The sequence below is a fragment of the Pseudophryne corroboree genome, chromosome 3 (genome assembly GCF_028390025.1).
Source record: "Pseudophryne corroboree isolate aPseCor3 chromosome 3, aPseCor3.hap2, whole genome shotgun sequence".
Classification (NCBI taxonomy): Eukaryota; Metazoa; Chordata; class Amphibia; order Anura; family Myobatrachidae; genus Pseudophryne; species Pseudophryne corroboree.
Genome location: NC_086446.1, coordinates 435,946,213 through 435,961,595, shown reverse-complemented (window position 1 = coordinate 435,961,595; position 15,383 = coordinate 435,946,213). Strand labels below are relative to the sequence as shown.

The following is a 15,383-nucleotide window of genomic DNA, read 5'->3' as shown; positions in this document are numbered from 1 at the left end:
CTGTGGGGAAACATAAGGTAAAAAAGTAGATTTACCCGCGGTAGCTGTGGAAACCAGATCCGCGAGACCTTCCCCAAATAAATCCTCACCTTTGTAAGGCAAAACTTCCATATGCTTCTTTGAGTCGGCATCACCCGTCCATTGGCGGGTCCACAGGGCTCGCCTAGCAGAAATCGCCATGGCGTTGGCTCTCGAACCTAGCACACCATTGTCTCTCTGAGTGTCCCTCATATATAAGACTGCGTCTTTAATGTGACCTAAGGTCAATAAAATGGTATCCCTATCCAGGGTATCAATGTCAGCTGACAAAGTATCCGTCCAAGCCGCAACAGCGCTACAAACGCAAGCCGACGCTATTGCCGGTCTGAGCAAGGCTCCCGTATAAATTGATTTTAAGGTAGTTTCCTGTCTGCGATCAGCAGGATCCTTGAGGGCTGCCGTGTCTGGAGACGGTAGTGCCACCTTTTTGGACAAGCGCGTTAATGCCTTGTCCACCCTGGGTGAGGATTCCCACCGTAACCTGTCCTGCGCAGGGAAAGGATACGCCATAAGAATTCTTTTGGGAATCTGCAGTTTCTTGTCTGGAGTTTCCCAAGCCTTTTCAAATAACGCGTTCAGCTCATGAGATGGGGGGACAGGTTACCTCAGGTTTCTTTTCCTTAAACATGTGTACCCTCTTGTCAGGGACAAGAGGGGTCATCTGTGATATGTAAAACATCCTTTATTGCAATAATCATATAATGAATACTTTTGGCCACCCTTGGGTGTAACCTCGCATCATCGTAGTCGACACTGGAGTCAGAATCCGTGTCGGTATCAGTGTCTGCTACTTGGGACAGGGGACGTTTCTGAGACCCTGAAGGACCCTGTGACACAGTCAAAGCCATGGGTTGACTCCCTGTTGTATCCCTGGACTCTGCTTTGTCCATTCTCTGATGTAATAAAGACACATTTGCATTTAAAACATTCAACATATCCAACCAATCAGGTGTCGGCGTTGCCGACAGAGACACCACAATCATCTGCTCCACCTCCTCCTTAGAAGAGCCTTCCGCATCATACATGCCGACACACGCGTACCGACACCCCCACACACTCAGGGATATATCTATATGGGGACAGTTCCCCAATAAGGCCCTTTGGAGAGACAGAGAGAGAGTATGCCAGCACACACCCAGCGCCAACTGACACTGGAAACAAAATTGCCAGATAAAACAGCGCTTTTATATAAATGTATATATATATATATATATATACACTCACTGCGCCAATTAAAAGTGCCTCCCCCTCTTTTTTGCCCTCTGTCACCGTGTTCAGCAGGGGAGAGTCCGGGGAGCCAGCTTCTCTGCAGTGTGCTGTGGAGAAAATGGTGCTGGTTAGTGCTGGACGATCAAGCTCCGCCCCCTCAGTGGCGGGCTTTGGTCCCGCTCAAATTTTCAATACTGGCGGGGGATTATTTAATATACTGCCTCCGCAGCCTATATATCTGTTAGCCAGTCCCTAGAGGTTTATTATTGCTGCCCAGGGCGCCCCCCCTGCGCCCTGCACTCTTCAGTGCCCGCTGTGTGTGTGTTGTGTGTGGGAGCAATGGCGCGCAGCGTTACCGCTGCATGTTACCTCAGAGAAGATCTGAAGTCTTCTGCCGCCTTTGAAGTCTTCTTTCTTATTATACTCACCCGGCTTCTATCTTCCGCATCTGTGAGGAGGACGGCAGCACGGCTCCGGGACGAACGGCGAGGGTGAGACCTGTGTTCCGACCCTCTGGAGCTAATGGTGTCCAGTAGCCTAAGAAGCAGAGCCTATCACTTAAGTAGGTCTGCTTCTCTCTCCTCAGTCCCACGATGCAGGGAGCCTGTTGCCAGCAGTGCTCCCTGAAAATAAAAAACCTAACAAAATTATTTTTTAGAGAAACTCAGGAGAGCTCCCCTGCAGTGCACCCAATCTCCTCTGGGCACAGGATCTAACTGAGGTCTGGAGGAGGGGCATAGAGGGAGGAGCCAGTGCACACCCATCTAAAGTTCTTTATAGTGTTCATGTCTCCTGCGGAGCCCGTCTATACCCCATGGTCCTTACGGAGTCCCCAGCATCCTCTAGGACGTAAGAGAAAGAAGGGTTAAACACGGGTTGGACCCAGGTAGTTGTGCAGTGCAAAAGCCTCTGACCTGGGATATTCAACCCGGGTCTCAGAAAAAGGTGCTGATTGGCTGTTTATGTGTCTGGTCAGAGCAGTCCCCAGCCCCTCCTTTTATTTCCTTTGAAACCTCATCAATGTGAGCCAGAAAAGTCCATTTTAGATCACATCACAGTGTTTAACATGGGTGACCCGGGTTCAGTGTGAAAGGCACCAACCCGGGAATAACCCGTGTTGAAACTGCAATGTGAAAGGGTCTGCGGCTGCTCAGACCTGGGTCGGATCCAGGTTCAAAAGATGGGTCCGACCTGGGTTTGCGATGTGAAAGCGATAATAATGAAGCAGCTTTCCATACATTCTCATTGTGTCGAGTATTGATGGAAGCAGCCCTAATGGGGTTCAGGGTCTGTTGATGGGATCCCTCCTTATAGGGCCTGAATCTGAGTTTGATGCAGTTGCATCTCATATTAGAAATGCTTTGTTCGTATTCTTGTACATATCTGAGGTTACTTGCGCTTTTAATAAAATGTATGAGAGTGTCTTGCAAAGCAAATAGTGCCAAAATAACACCAAGGAAGCCACACACAGGGAGGCCACCACACATAACTAGATTACAAGCACGGGGAGCACTGTGACATATGTAAACTGGGGTTTCTGTGTGGCATAATGTGAACTAGGGGCACTGCGTTTGTTTTAACGCATTTTTGGTTCTGGGAGTATTGTCACATAATACTGTTAATTCCATTTTAAAAAAACAGGATCATATTGACAGTTTTATTGGTAGGGCCCCCACAAACCTTAATCCTGCACTGAAAACAAATATGAGTATACCACCAAGTAGTGTTAGGCGGCTCCACGTGTCCTCCAATTAATAATTTCTCCTGAATGAGAGATTTTACATGAAACTAGTCATTCCCTCTTGTTTTTGTCTCTACAGAACTGAAGATGATAAGAAGTTATCCATACAGTCCAGCTAAAGAGATTTACTGAAAAGATCAGATCTGCCCACCCCAACAATATTATGTCAGAAATGCAAAAATAAGAGACCCTTCCATAGGAGAACATCAATCTTTTCTTTTTCGGAGAAAAAAAGAAAAATCTATTATTGAAATGATATAGCTGTGAGGAAGATGGGATTACTAGACACAATGCATGATCTTACAAGTCCTGTACGGGATCCGGTCTGAAGATCGACAGTGTCTAGGTCGACAATGTTTAGGTCGACCACTATAGGTCGACAGTCACTAGGTCGACATGGATGGAAGGTCGACAGGGTTTCTAGGTCGACAGGTCTAAAGGTCGACATGAGTTTTTGACATTTTTTTTCTTTTTTTTGGATTTTTTCATACTTAACGATCCACGTGGACTACGATTGGAACGGTAAAGTGTGCCGAGCGAAGTGGTAGCGGAGCGAAGGCACCATGCCCGAAGCATGGCGAGCGGACGCGGTGCACTAATTTGGGATCCCGGTCACTCTACGAAGAAAACGACACAAAAAAAAAAAATCCTCATGAGAACCTTCAGACCTGTCGACCTAGCACATGTCGACCTAGAAACCCTGTCGACCTTCCATCCATGTCGACCTAGTGACTGTCGACCTATAGTGGTCGACCTAAACATTGTCGACCTAGACACTGTCGATTTGATGAACCACACCCGTCCTGTACTGCTCCAGGAGTGGGTCTGTTCACATCACGTCTGTAGGAGACATACATTGTGAATGGTGGTATCACTCTTTCTATTAACACAGTATTATGACCTAGTGCTTGATAGATAAATATCAGCTATGGCAAAAGGATTGTGCAAGTCCCTCTGGCGTGCATTGTTTATGTTAGAGGGGATTATATTGCATCCCTGCATTTTATAAAAAGCTTTGACAGGATTTATCCTTCTGTGCAATATCCGGTTTAAATCTATGCAAATAATGCCTTATGTTGAGATATACAATGTAGCTTAATGCTTAAACATATTCTTTAAGTGGCAAGATAACCACAGCACATTTAAATGGGAGATTCTTTCAGTCTCATTGACTCTGGAGTCTAGTGTGGACTGATGACTTCTGTGGCAAGACTGAAATGCCCTAGAATTGCCTAGCTGGGCTTTGTAAAGGTTTAGGTCAGAGGTTCCCAAATGCAGTCCTCAAGGCACGCCAATGGTCCAGGTTCTAAAGGGCCCTACACACTGGCCGATTTTTTGAAAGATATGAACGATCTCGTTCATAAATGAATGAGAACTCGTTCATATCTTTCAGTGTGGAGACTCCTGCGATGAACGATGCGCGGCCCCGCGCTCGTTCATCGCTGGTCTCCCGTCGGCTGTGCATGCAGGCCAATATGGACGATCTCGTCCATATTTGCCTGCACTTCAATGCAGCCGCGTGACGGGGGGAGTGAAGAAACTTCACTCCCCCCGTCACTGCCCCCCCGCCGCCGGGTCGCTCGTCGGCCGTATCCGCCGTCGGGCAGCTCGGCGGCGGGACGGCCAGTGAGTAGGGCCCATAAGTTTATCCACGCTTGGCCACACAGGTGACTTAATTAGAACACTTAGTCAATTTAATTTAACCATCTGTGCCATGTATATACCTAAAACCTGGCCTGTTAGGATGCCTTGAGGATCGTGTTTGAGAACCTCTGGTTTAGGTATTAAAATCCTATGCAGAATTTAAGTAGTTCAATGCCTTCACTAAATGCTCTCTTGCATCCTTAGCACTACGTCTTACACATCCTTCACTCTCTAATACATAGGTCTGCAAACTCGGTCCTCAGGACCCCACACAGTGCATGTTTTGCAGGTCTCCTCACAGAATCGCAAGTGAAATAATTAACTCCACCTGTGGACCTTTTAAAATGCGTCTGTGAGTAATTAATACACCTGTACACCTGCTGGGTTACCTGCAAAACATGCACTGTGTGGGATAATGAGGACAGAGTTTGCAGACCTATGCTCTAATACAGTGGTTCTCAAACTCTGTCCTCAGGACCCCACACAGCGCATGTTTTGCAGGTAACCCAGCAGGTGCACAGATGTATTAATTACTCACTGACACATTTTAAAAGGTCCACAGGTGGAGCTAATTATTTCACTTGTGATTCTGTGAGGAGTCCTGGAAAACATGCACTGTGTGGGGTCCTGAGGACCGAGTTTGAGAACCTGTGCTCTAATACATCCTTCACGCTTGAACAATATTTACACTACTCTGTTCACCGGTGATACTGTATCATGCTGAATGCCTTTACTGCAATGTTTGCTGCTATAGCTGCCTTCACATAGACCTATTCTACCCTAATTATAACTGGACGTTTCTGAAAATTGTACCACAGGTAACTGAACAAAAGATTGACAATGCCCACAGTAGCCAATAAGTAATTTGCTTTTATTTTTAGAACTAGGAAAGTGACAGCTTGATTTTAATTGGTTGCAGTGGGGAAGTTAATCTTTTCTGCACAAATATCTTTGTAAACGTTTACATAAATGTCCCCATTAAATCATGAAATTGTCTTGCATGAAGGTAAACCTGTGTCGCCTACACAGTGGAATCAGCCATTTTTCTGGGCTAAACTGTTATTCATGAGAATGCCGTCAATTCACTGGAATTATCAGCAGCTTTTGCACTCTGTGATGTCACTAGTTGTTAGTGCATTGGTAGGCTGAATAATTTTTAAGCCTATGAAACAGCTGACTCAGCTGTGTGTTGTAGATAGGTACACGTTATAAATATTAAAGCTGTCCAATTGCATAATTAATACTCCATGTTCTCTCCTGTGTAATTTATATAATCCAGGCAATAGAAGCTTGCCATCTCGTTGCTGATTAAGAGGTGACGGTTTCCATTCCACCAAAGTTAGATTGCAAGCTCTGCAAATTGAGGTGTGAGTTTCTTCTATATCTAGTTTGCATGATTCAATGTAGACATATTGTATTGTGTGTTCTCCTTGCCAGGGCACAGAGGGAACAGCTGGGTGCCATTTTTAAGATGATGGAGAGCAATCGTGAGACCTTTGGGATGATGTCAGAAGGAGATTTGAAGGATCAACTGAAGCTATACAACATGTAGTGCCCCATATTAGTAGAGGCAATTCATAATCTATGCAGGCTGGTTGTAGAAGGTGTTGAGTAGGAACATTTTGACATTTGATAGTGTTTAAATGATGGGAATGCCTGAAAATACTAGACTCCAGATTCTACAATGTATCCGCAGCCGAGGAGAGGAGTGAGTGTGATCCCTCTAGAGAATGAAATGTTGGTACATAGGACGCATAGTGCAATATCTCCAGTTACCCTGAGCACCCTGTTTTCTTATCAGTGGGCTTCTAGATCATACCACTCGTCTGATGACATAACTGCTGCTTCACTGGGAGATTAGAATGGCTGTCATATAAGCAATCCAAAGCAATACCATTAGTAATATAACGATGCCGCAGGCCAACAATAAATCAGTATATGCCCATTCTACATGTTCTCCCAGCTCTAAGAACTAAAATATAATGGTGTTTCATTGTCCCAAGCCATAATTTGTTTTCTTCCTTTATGTTTTATATCACTGCTACTCTGTAATGAAATGATTTGTATGTATATATGCTGAAAGCATAATTAAATATTTATATGTAGATTTTTCCTTATACTTCAGTGACTTCATCTAGGGTTTTGCTAGCTCAGCTTTATACCTATGCTGATAGAGATAGAAGCACGTAAACATGGTATAGTAGCTGTACATTACACAGCACATACACTTGATATTGGGGAAATACATGACCTAAATCTAGTAGAGGCTCCTCCCCATTATGGGACTTAGATTCTCAAGACTGTGCAGACAGCATATAGGTATCTTCTTTAACATTTCTTATCATTTCTAATAAAATATTTTGCAAGCCTTATTCTTGTACTTGTATTTCTTTTTTTTAGTGTTGTATTAAAGTAGAACAATTAGGTACTCATAAGCTTCTCCCTGACCTGCTCATCCCTTAATGGAGCCCCAGGGACGTGGAACACGCTAGTTCATGTCTGTAGTACAGAACTGACTTTTCAGGTGCAACCTATGGGGGTGGGACCATGCAGACCTATAAGACTATGACGCAAAACCAGCGTCACTAGAGGAATACCAAGATAACCCTCCCTCTCTGCTTTGTTTTGTATTCTGTACATTGTATGGATGAAGGGTGGATGGGGTGATAGGTAGAACCTCTTCAAAGGTGCAAATGACACTTAAGCACATAAGAAGGTCCTTGGTATCAACTATACATTTGTTTTGGAGGCGGTCACCATTGATACAGAAGGAAAAGATAAATGTATCCCCACAATTGTCGTGTCAGCCCTGACAGCACTGGGCTGAACTAGTAAGAGCTCTCTAAAGGGCCACATACAGTAGAGCGATAATGCCTGATTTCAGATTTAAGCCCAATTCGGGCATTCGCTAGTGATGAGCGGGTTCGGTTTCTCGGAAACCGAACCCCCCCGAACTTCACGCTTTTTACACGGGTCCGAGGCAGACTCGGATCTTCCCGCCTTGCTCGGCTAACCCGAGCGCGCCCGAACGTCATCATCCCGCTGTCGGATTCTCGCGAGGCTCGTATTCTATCACGAGACTCGGATTCTATATAAGGAGCCGCGCGTCGCCGCCATTTTCACACGTGCATTGAGATTGATAGGGAGAGGACGTGGCTGGCGTCTTCTCCGTTTAGATAGAGAGTGAGACACTTGATTTACTGGAGCATTAGGAGTACTCAGAGAGTGCAGAGTTTTGCTGATAGTTATACTAGTGACCACCAGTTTTATTTATTATTTAATATAATCCGTTCTCTGCCTGAAAAAAAACGATACACAGTCACATACCATATCTGTGCTCAGCCTCAGTGTGCTGCATGATAATATCATCTATGTATATCTGACTGTGCTGAGTAGTGCTCACTGCTCACACAGCTTAATTGTGGGGGAGACTGGGGAGCAGTTATAGCAGGAGTACATATTTAACAGTGCACACTTTTGCTGCCAGAGTGCCAGTGTGACTGACCAGCAGTGACCACCAGTATATTGTCTGCCTGAAAAAGTTAAACACTCGTGTGGTGTGTTTTTTTTTTATTCTATAAACGCATTCTGCTGACAGTGTCCAGCAGGTCCGTCATTCATTATATTTCTATCTTCTTCATACTAGTAGTTTAGGAGTCTGCAGTGCTGACAGTGTCCAGCAGGTCCGTCATTATATAATATATACCTGTCCTGCAGTAGTGATATATATATATTTTTTTATATCATTATCATCCAGTCTATACTAGCAGACGCAGTACGGTAGTCCACGGCTGTAGCTACCTCTGTGTCGGCAGTCGCTCGTCCATAATTGTATACCTACCTGTGGTGTTTTTTTTTTTTCTATCTTCATACTAGTAGTTTAGGAGTCTGCAGTGCTGACAGTGTCCAGCAGGTCCGTCATTATACAATATATACCTGTCCTGCAGTAGTGATATATATATATTTTTTATATCATTATCATCCAGTCTATACTAGCAGACGCAGTACGGTAGTCCACGGCTGTAGCTACCTCTGTGTCGGCAGTCGCTCGTCATCCATAAGTATACTAGTATCCATCCATCTCCATTGTTTACCTGAGGTGCCTTTTAGTTGTGCCTATTAAAATATGGAGAACAAAAATGTTGAGGTTCCAAAAATAGGGAAAGATCAAGATCCACTTCCACCTCGTGCTGAAGCTGCTGCCACTAGTCATGGCCGAGACGATGAAATGCCATCAACGTCGTCTGCCAAGGCCGATGCCCAATGTCATAGTACAGAGCATGTAAAATCCAAAACACCAAATATCAGTAAAAAAAGGACTCAAAAATCTAAAAAAAAATCGTAGGAGGAGAAGCGTAAACTTGCCAATATGCCATTTACCACACGGAGTTGCAAGGAACGGCTGAGGCCCTGGCCTATGTTCATGGCTAGTGGTTCAGCTTCACATGAGGATGGAAGCACTCAGCCTCTCGCTAGAAAAATGAAAAGACTTAAGCTGGCAAAAGCACAGCAAAGAACTGTGCGTTCTTCGAAATCACAAATCCACAAGGAGAGTCCAATTGTGTCGGTTGCGATGCCTGACCTTCCCAACACTGGACGTGAAGAGCATGCGCCTTCCACCATTTGCACGCCCCCTGCAAGTGCTGGAAGGAGCACCCGCAGTCCAGTTCCTGATAGTCAGATTGAAGATGTCAGTGTTGAAGTACACCAGGATGAGGAGGATATGGGTGTTGCTGGCGCTGGGGAGGAAATTGACCAGGAGGATTCTGATGGTGAGGTGGTTTGTTTAAGTCAGGCACCCGGGGAGACACCTGTTGTCCGTGGGAGGAATATGGCCATTGACATGCCTGGTGAAAATACCAAAAAAATCAGCTCTTCAGTGTGGAAGTATTTCAACAGAAATGCGGACAACATTTGTCAAGCCGTGTGTTGCCTTTGTCAAGCTGTAATAAGTAGGGGTAAGGACGTTAACCACCTCGGAACATCCTCCCTTGTACGTCACCTGCAGCGCATTCATCATAAGTCAGTGACGAGTTCAAAAACTTTGGGCGACAGCGGAAGCAGTCCACTGACCAGTAAATCCCTTCCTCTTGTAACCAAGCTCACGCAAACCACCCCACCAACTCCCTCAGTGTCAATTTCCTCCTTCCCCAGGAATGCCAATAGTCCTGCAGGCCATGTCACTGGCAATTCTGACGAGTCCTCTCCTGCCTGGGATTCCTCCGATGCATCCTTGCGTGTAACGCCTACTGCTGCTGGCGCTGCTGTTGTTGCTGCTGGGAGTCGGTCATCCCAGAGTGGAAGTCGTAAGACCACTTTTACTACTTCCACCAAGCAATTGACTGTCCAACAGTCCTTTGCGAGGAAGATGAAATATCACAGCAGTCATCCTGCTGCAAAGCGGATAACTGAGGCCTTGGCATCCTGGGCGGTGAGAAACGTGGTTCCGGTATCCATCATTACTGCAGAGCCAACTAGAGACTTGTTGGAGGTACTGTGTCCCCGGTACCAAATACCATCTAGGTTCCATTTCTCTAGGCAGGCGATACCGAAAATGTACACAGACCTCAGAAAAAGACTCACCAATGTCCTAAAAAATGCAGTTGTACCCAATGTCCACTTAACCACGGACATGTGGACAAGTGGAGCAGGGCAGACTCAGGACTATATGACTGTGACAGCCCACTGGGTAGATGTATTGACTCCCGCCGCAAGAACAGCAGCGGCGGCACCAGTAGCAGCATCTCGCAAACGCCAACTCTTTCCTAGGCAGGCTACGCTTTGTATCACCGCTTTCCAGAATACGCACACAGCTGAAAACCTCTTACGGCAACTGAGGAAGATCATCGCAGAATGGCTTACCCCAATTGGACTCTCCTGTGGATTTGTGGCATCGGACAACGCCAGCAATATTGTGTGTGCATTAAATCTGGGCAAATTCCAGCACGTCCCATGTTTTGCACATACCTTGAATTTGGTGGTGCAGAATTATTTAAAAAACGACAGGGGCGTGCAAGAGATGCTGTCGGTGGCCAGAAGAATTGCGGCACACTTTCGGCGTACAGGCACCACGTACAGAAGACTGGAGCACCACCAAAAACGCCTGAACCTGCCCTGCCATCATCTGAAGCAAGAAGTGGTAACGAGGTGGAATTCAACCCTCTATATGCTTCAGAGGTTGGAGGAGCAGCAAAAGGCCATTCAAGCCTATACAACTGAGCATGATATAGGAGGTGGAATGCACCTGTCTCAAGCGCAGTGGAGAATGATTTCAACGTTGTGCAAGGTTCTGCAACCTTTTGAACTTGCCACACGTGAAGTCAGTTCAGACACTGCCAGCCTGAGTCAGGTCATTCCCCTCATCAGGCTTTTGCAGAAGAAGCTGGAGACATTGAAGGAGGAGCTAACACAGAGCGATTCCGCTAGGCATGTGGGACTTGTGGATGGAGCCCTTAATTCGCTTAACAAGGATTCACGGGTGGTCAATCTGTTGAATTCAGAGCACTACATTTTGGCCACCGTGCTCGATCCTAGATTTAAAACCTACCTTGGATCTCTCTTTCCGGCAGACACAAGTCTGCTGGGGTTCAAAGAACTGCTGGTGAGAAAATTGTCAAGTCAAGCGGAACGCGACCTGTCAACATCTCCTCCTTCACATTCTCCCGCAACTGGGGGTGCGAGGAAAAGGCTCAGAATTCCGAGCCCACCCGCTGGCGGTGATGCAGGGCAGTCTGGAGCGACTGCTGATGCTGACATCTGGTCCGGACTGAAGGACCTGACAACGATTACGGACATGTCGTCTACTGTCACTGCATATGATTCTCTCCCCATTGAAAGAATGGTGGAGGATTATATGAGTGACCGCATCCAAGTAGGCACGTCAGACAGTCCGTACTTATACTGGCAGGAAAAAGAGGCAATTTGGAGGCCCTTGCCCAAACTGGCTTTATTCTACCTAAGTTGCCCTCCCACAAGTGTGTACTCCGAAAGAGTGTTTAGTGCCGCCGCTCACCTTGTCAGCAATCGGCGTACGAGGTTACATCCAGAAAATGTGGAGAAGATGATGTTCATTAAAATGAATTATAATCAATTCCTCCGTGGAGACATTCACCAGCAGCAATTGCCTCCACAAAGTACACAGGGAGCTGAGATGGTGGATTCCAGTGGGGACGAATTGATAATCTGTGAGGAGGTGGATGTACACGGTGATATATCGGAGGATGATGATGAGGTGGACATCTTGCCTCTGTAGAGCCAGTTTGTGCAAGTAGAGATTAATTGCTTCTTTTTTGGTGGGGGTCCAAACCAACCCGTCATTTCAGTCACAGTCGTGTGGCAGACCCTATCACTGAAATGATGGGTTGGTTAAAGTGTGCATGTCCTGTTTATACAACATAAGGGTGGGTGGGAGGGCCCAAGGACAATTCCATCTTGCACCTCTTTTTTCTTTCATTTTTCTTTGCGTCATGTGCTGTTTGGGGAGTAGTTTTTGGAAGGGCCATCCTGCGTGACACTGCAGTGCCACTCCTAGATGGGCCAGGTGTTTGTGTCGGCTACTAGGGTCGCTTAGCTTACTCACACAGCTACCTCATTGCGCCTCTTTTTTTCTTTGCGTCATGTGCTGTTTGGGGGGTGTTTTTTGGAAGGGCCATCCTGCGTGACACTGCAGTGCCACTCCTAGATGGGCCAGATGTTTGTGTCGGCTACTAGGGTCGCTTAGCTTACTCACACAGCTACCTCATTGTGCCTCTTTTTTTTCTTCTTTGCGTCATGTGCTGTTTGGGGGGTGTTTTTTGGAAGGGCCATCCTGCGTGACACTGCAGTGCCACTCCTAGATGGGCCAGGTGTTTGTGTCGGCCACTTGGGTCGCTGAGCTTAGTCATCCAGCGACCTCGGTGCAAATTTTAGGACTAAAAATAATATTGTGAGGTGTTCAGAATAGACTGAAAATGAGTGGAAATTATGGTTATTGAGGTTAATAATACTTTGGGATCAAAATGACCCCCAAATTCTATGATTTAAGCTGTTTTTTAGGGTTTTTTGAAAAAAACACCCGAATCCAAAACACACCCGAATCCGACAAAAAAAATTCGGTGAGGTTTTGCCAAAACGCGTTCGAACCCAAAACACGGCCGCGGAACCGAACCCAAAACCAAAACACAAAACCCGAAAAATTTCCGGTGCTCATCACTAGCATTCGCCCCGATGTATCGGCTGAAATCGAGCATTTTAGAGATGTTCCTGAACCGATCCGATGCGCGTTCCCGTGAGCATCGGATTGGATCCTCCAGATTAAATGTGCTGCACATGCAATCTGGACCGACCTGGGGGCATGGTTTGGGATCGCCCAGGATCGCCCAGATATATCGTATGCAAATGGGCAGCATACAATGTATCTTGGCCGATCCTGCCCCCCGGGAGGCTGCCGGCGATCACCTCTGACATGAGAACGTTGTAGTGTATGGGGCCCTTTACTGCTTTCCTCGGACACTTGTGGAAATTGGAAATGGTAAGAGATACAATTTAAACAAGGATGATAATAAAATCAGTATAAAAATACTAAAGAGAATTATACCATAGTTCATAATGAAGTGACATAACAAAATATACAAATACATAACACAGATAGTACACTTCTCCAGTAGAGTTAAATGCTGGTAAAGATCATCTATTGCACAGGTTCTCAAACTTGGCCCTCAGGACCCCACACAGTGCATGTTTTGCAGGTAACCCAGCAGGTGCACAGGTGTATTAATTACCCACTGACACATTCTAAAAGGTCCACAGGTGGAGCTAATTATTTCACTTGTGATTCTGTGAGGAGACCTGCAAAACATGCACTGTGTGGGGTCCAGAGGACCGAGTTTGAGAACCTGTGATCTATTGCATTGATTATATAACAGAAGCTAATCGCAAATTACAGGGATGCAATCACTCACACACATTGACACCAGTAGCTAGGGGGTAAATTTACTAAAGTGGGACTTTTCTTAGAACTGGTGATGTGCTCATAGCAACCAATCAGATTCCACTTAACATTTATCTAGCTGCTTTTAGAAAATAATAGATAGAATCTGATTGGCTGCAATGGGCAACATCACCAGTTCTTAAAAACACCCACCTTAGTAAAGTTGAATGGTCGACGGTAACTATGTAAATGGTCATAAGGTTAACCTCATGGTGTCGATATCAGAATGTTGACATGGTTCAAGCTATCGACAGGCACCAGGTCATCATCCTAAAACAGTCAACGGGTCCACAATGTCGACATCTGAAGTATCTTTATGTGAAATGTAGACAGTTTCAGGATACTGACAGTTAGGGTTAGGCTGCGGGGTAGGTTTGGAGGTTAGGGTTAGGCACTAATGGGAGGGTTAGGGATGAAATGCCAGAATGCTGCAGCATCGGAGGTCTGCACTGGGAATGACTGTCACATGGCAGCCGAGACCTGGAAGAAGATGCTGGAGTCACCCCTTTTTGAGTACCCGCAATATTTCCCTGCATGTGTATTTTAATATATTCTTGTTGCTGCAAATAGCTGCGATAAGAAAATAAGAATTTACTCACCGGTAATTCTATTTCTCGTAGTCCGTAGTGGATGCTGGGAACTCCATAAGGACCATGGGGAATAGACGGGCTCCGCAGGAGACTGGGCACTCTAAAAGAAAGATTAGGTACTATCTGGTGTGCACTGGCTCCTCCCTCTATGCCCCTCCTCCAGACCTCAGTTAAGGAAACTGTGCCCGGAAGAGCTGACACAACAAGGAAAGGATTTGGAATCCAGGGTAAGACTCATACCAGCCACACCAATCACACCGTATAACTTGTGATAACCATACCCAGTTAACAGTATGAACAACAACTGAGCCTCAGTAACAGATGGCTCATAACAATAACCCTTTAGTTAAGCAATAACTATATACATGTATTGCAGAGAGTCCGCCCTTGGGACGGGCGCCCAGCATCCACTACGGACTACGAGAAATAGAATTACTGGTGAGTAAATTCTTATTTTCTCTGACGTCCTAGTGGATGCTGGGAACTCCGTAAGGACCATGGGGATTATACCAAAGCTCCCAAACGGGCGGGAGAGTGCGGATGACTCTGCAGCACCGCATGAGCAAACTCAAGGTCCTCCTCAGCCAGGGTATCAAACTTGTAGAACTTAGCAAACTTGTTTGACCCCGACCAAGTAGCAGCTCGGCAAAGCTGTAAAGCCGAGACCCCTCGGGCAGCCGCCCAAGAAGAGCCCACCTTCGTTGTGGAATGGGCTTTCACCATTTTGGATACGGCAATCCAGCCGCAGAGTGAACCAGCTGAATCGTGCTATAGATCCAGCGAACAATAGTCTGCTTCGAAGCAGGAGCGCTAACCTTGTTGGCTGCATACAGAATAAACAGCGAGTCAGACTTTCTGACTCCCGCCTTTCTGGAAACATAAATTTTCAAAGCCCGGACTACGTCCAACAACTTGGAATCCTCCAAGTCCCTAGTAGCCGCAGGCACCACAATAGGCTGGTTCAAATGAAACGATGATACCACCCTAGGAAGAAATTGGAGACGAGTCCTCAATTCTGCCCTGTCCATATGGAAGATCGGATAAGGGTTTTTACATGACAAAACCGCCAATACTGACACACGCCTAGCCGAAGCTAAGGCCAATAGCATGACCACTTTCCACGTGAGATATTTTAGCTCCATGGTCTTAAGTGGCTCAAACCAGAGGGATTTCAGGAAATCCAACACAACGT

The 15,383-nt window shown here is 46.0% G+C and overlaps 1 protein-coding gene across 4 annotated transcripts in view; it reads left to right on the top strand.

Annotated features, from left to right (window-relative positions):
- The window catches only part of MXRA7 (matrix remodeling associated 7), a 94,605-nt gene that overhangs the window by 53,304 nt on the left and 25,918 nt on the right, over positions 1 to 15,383 (top strand). For 2 of the 4 annotated variants that reach the window (XM_063960432.1, XM_063960431.1), the window contains one exon: positions 3,069 to 6,164. The exons of 1 other annotated variant lie outside the window; for it this stretch is intronic. Coding sequence is in view for 2 of the 3 variants with exons in the window: in XM_063960431.1 (XP_063816501.1) it covers positions 3,069 to 3,108 (40 nt within the window). In the remaining variant the exon portion in view is untranslated. Of the gene's footprint in view, positions 1 to 3,068; positions 7,006 to 15,383 lie in introns of those variants that run through there. One more of the 4 variants, XM_063960428.1, reaches the window with a different exon arrangement.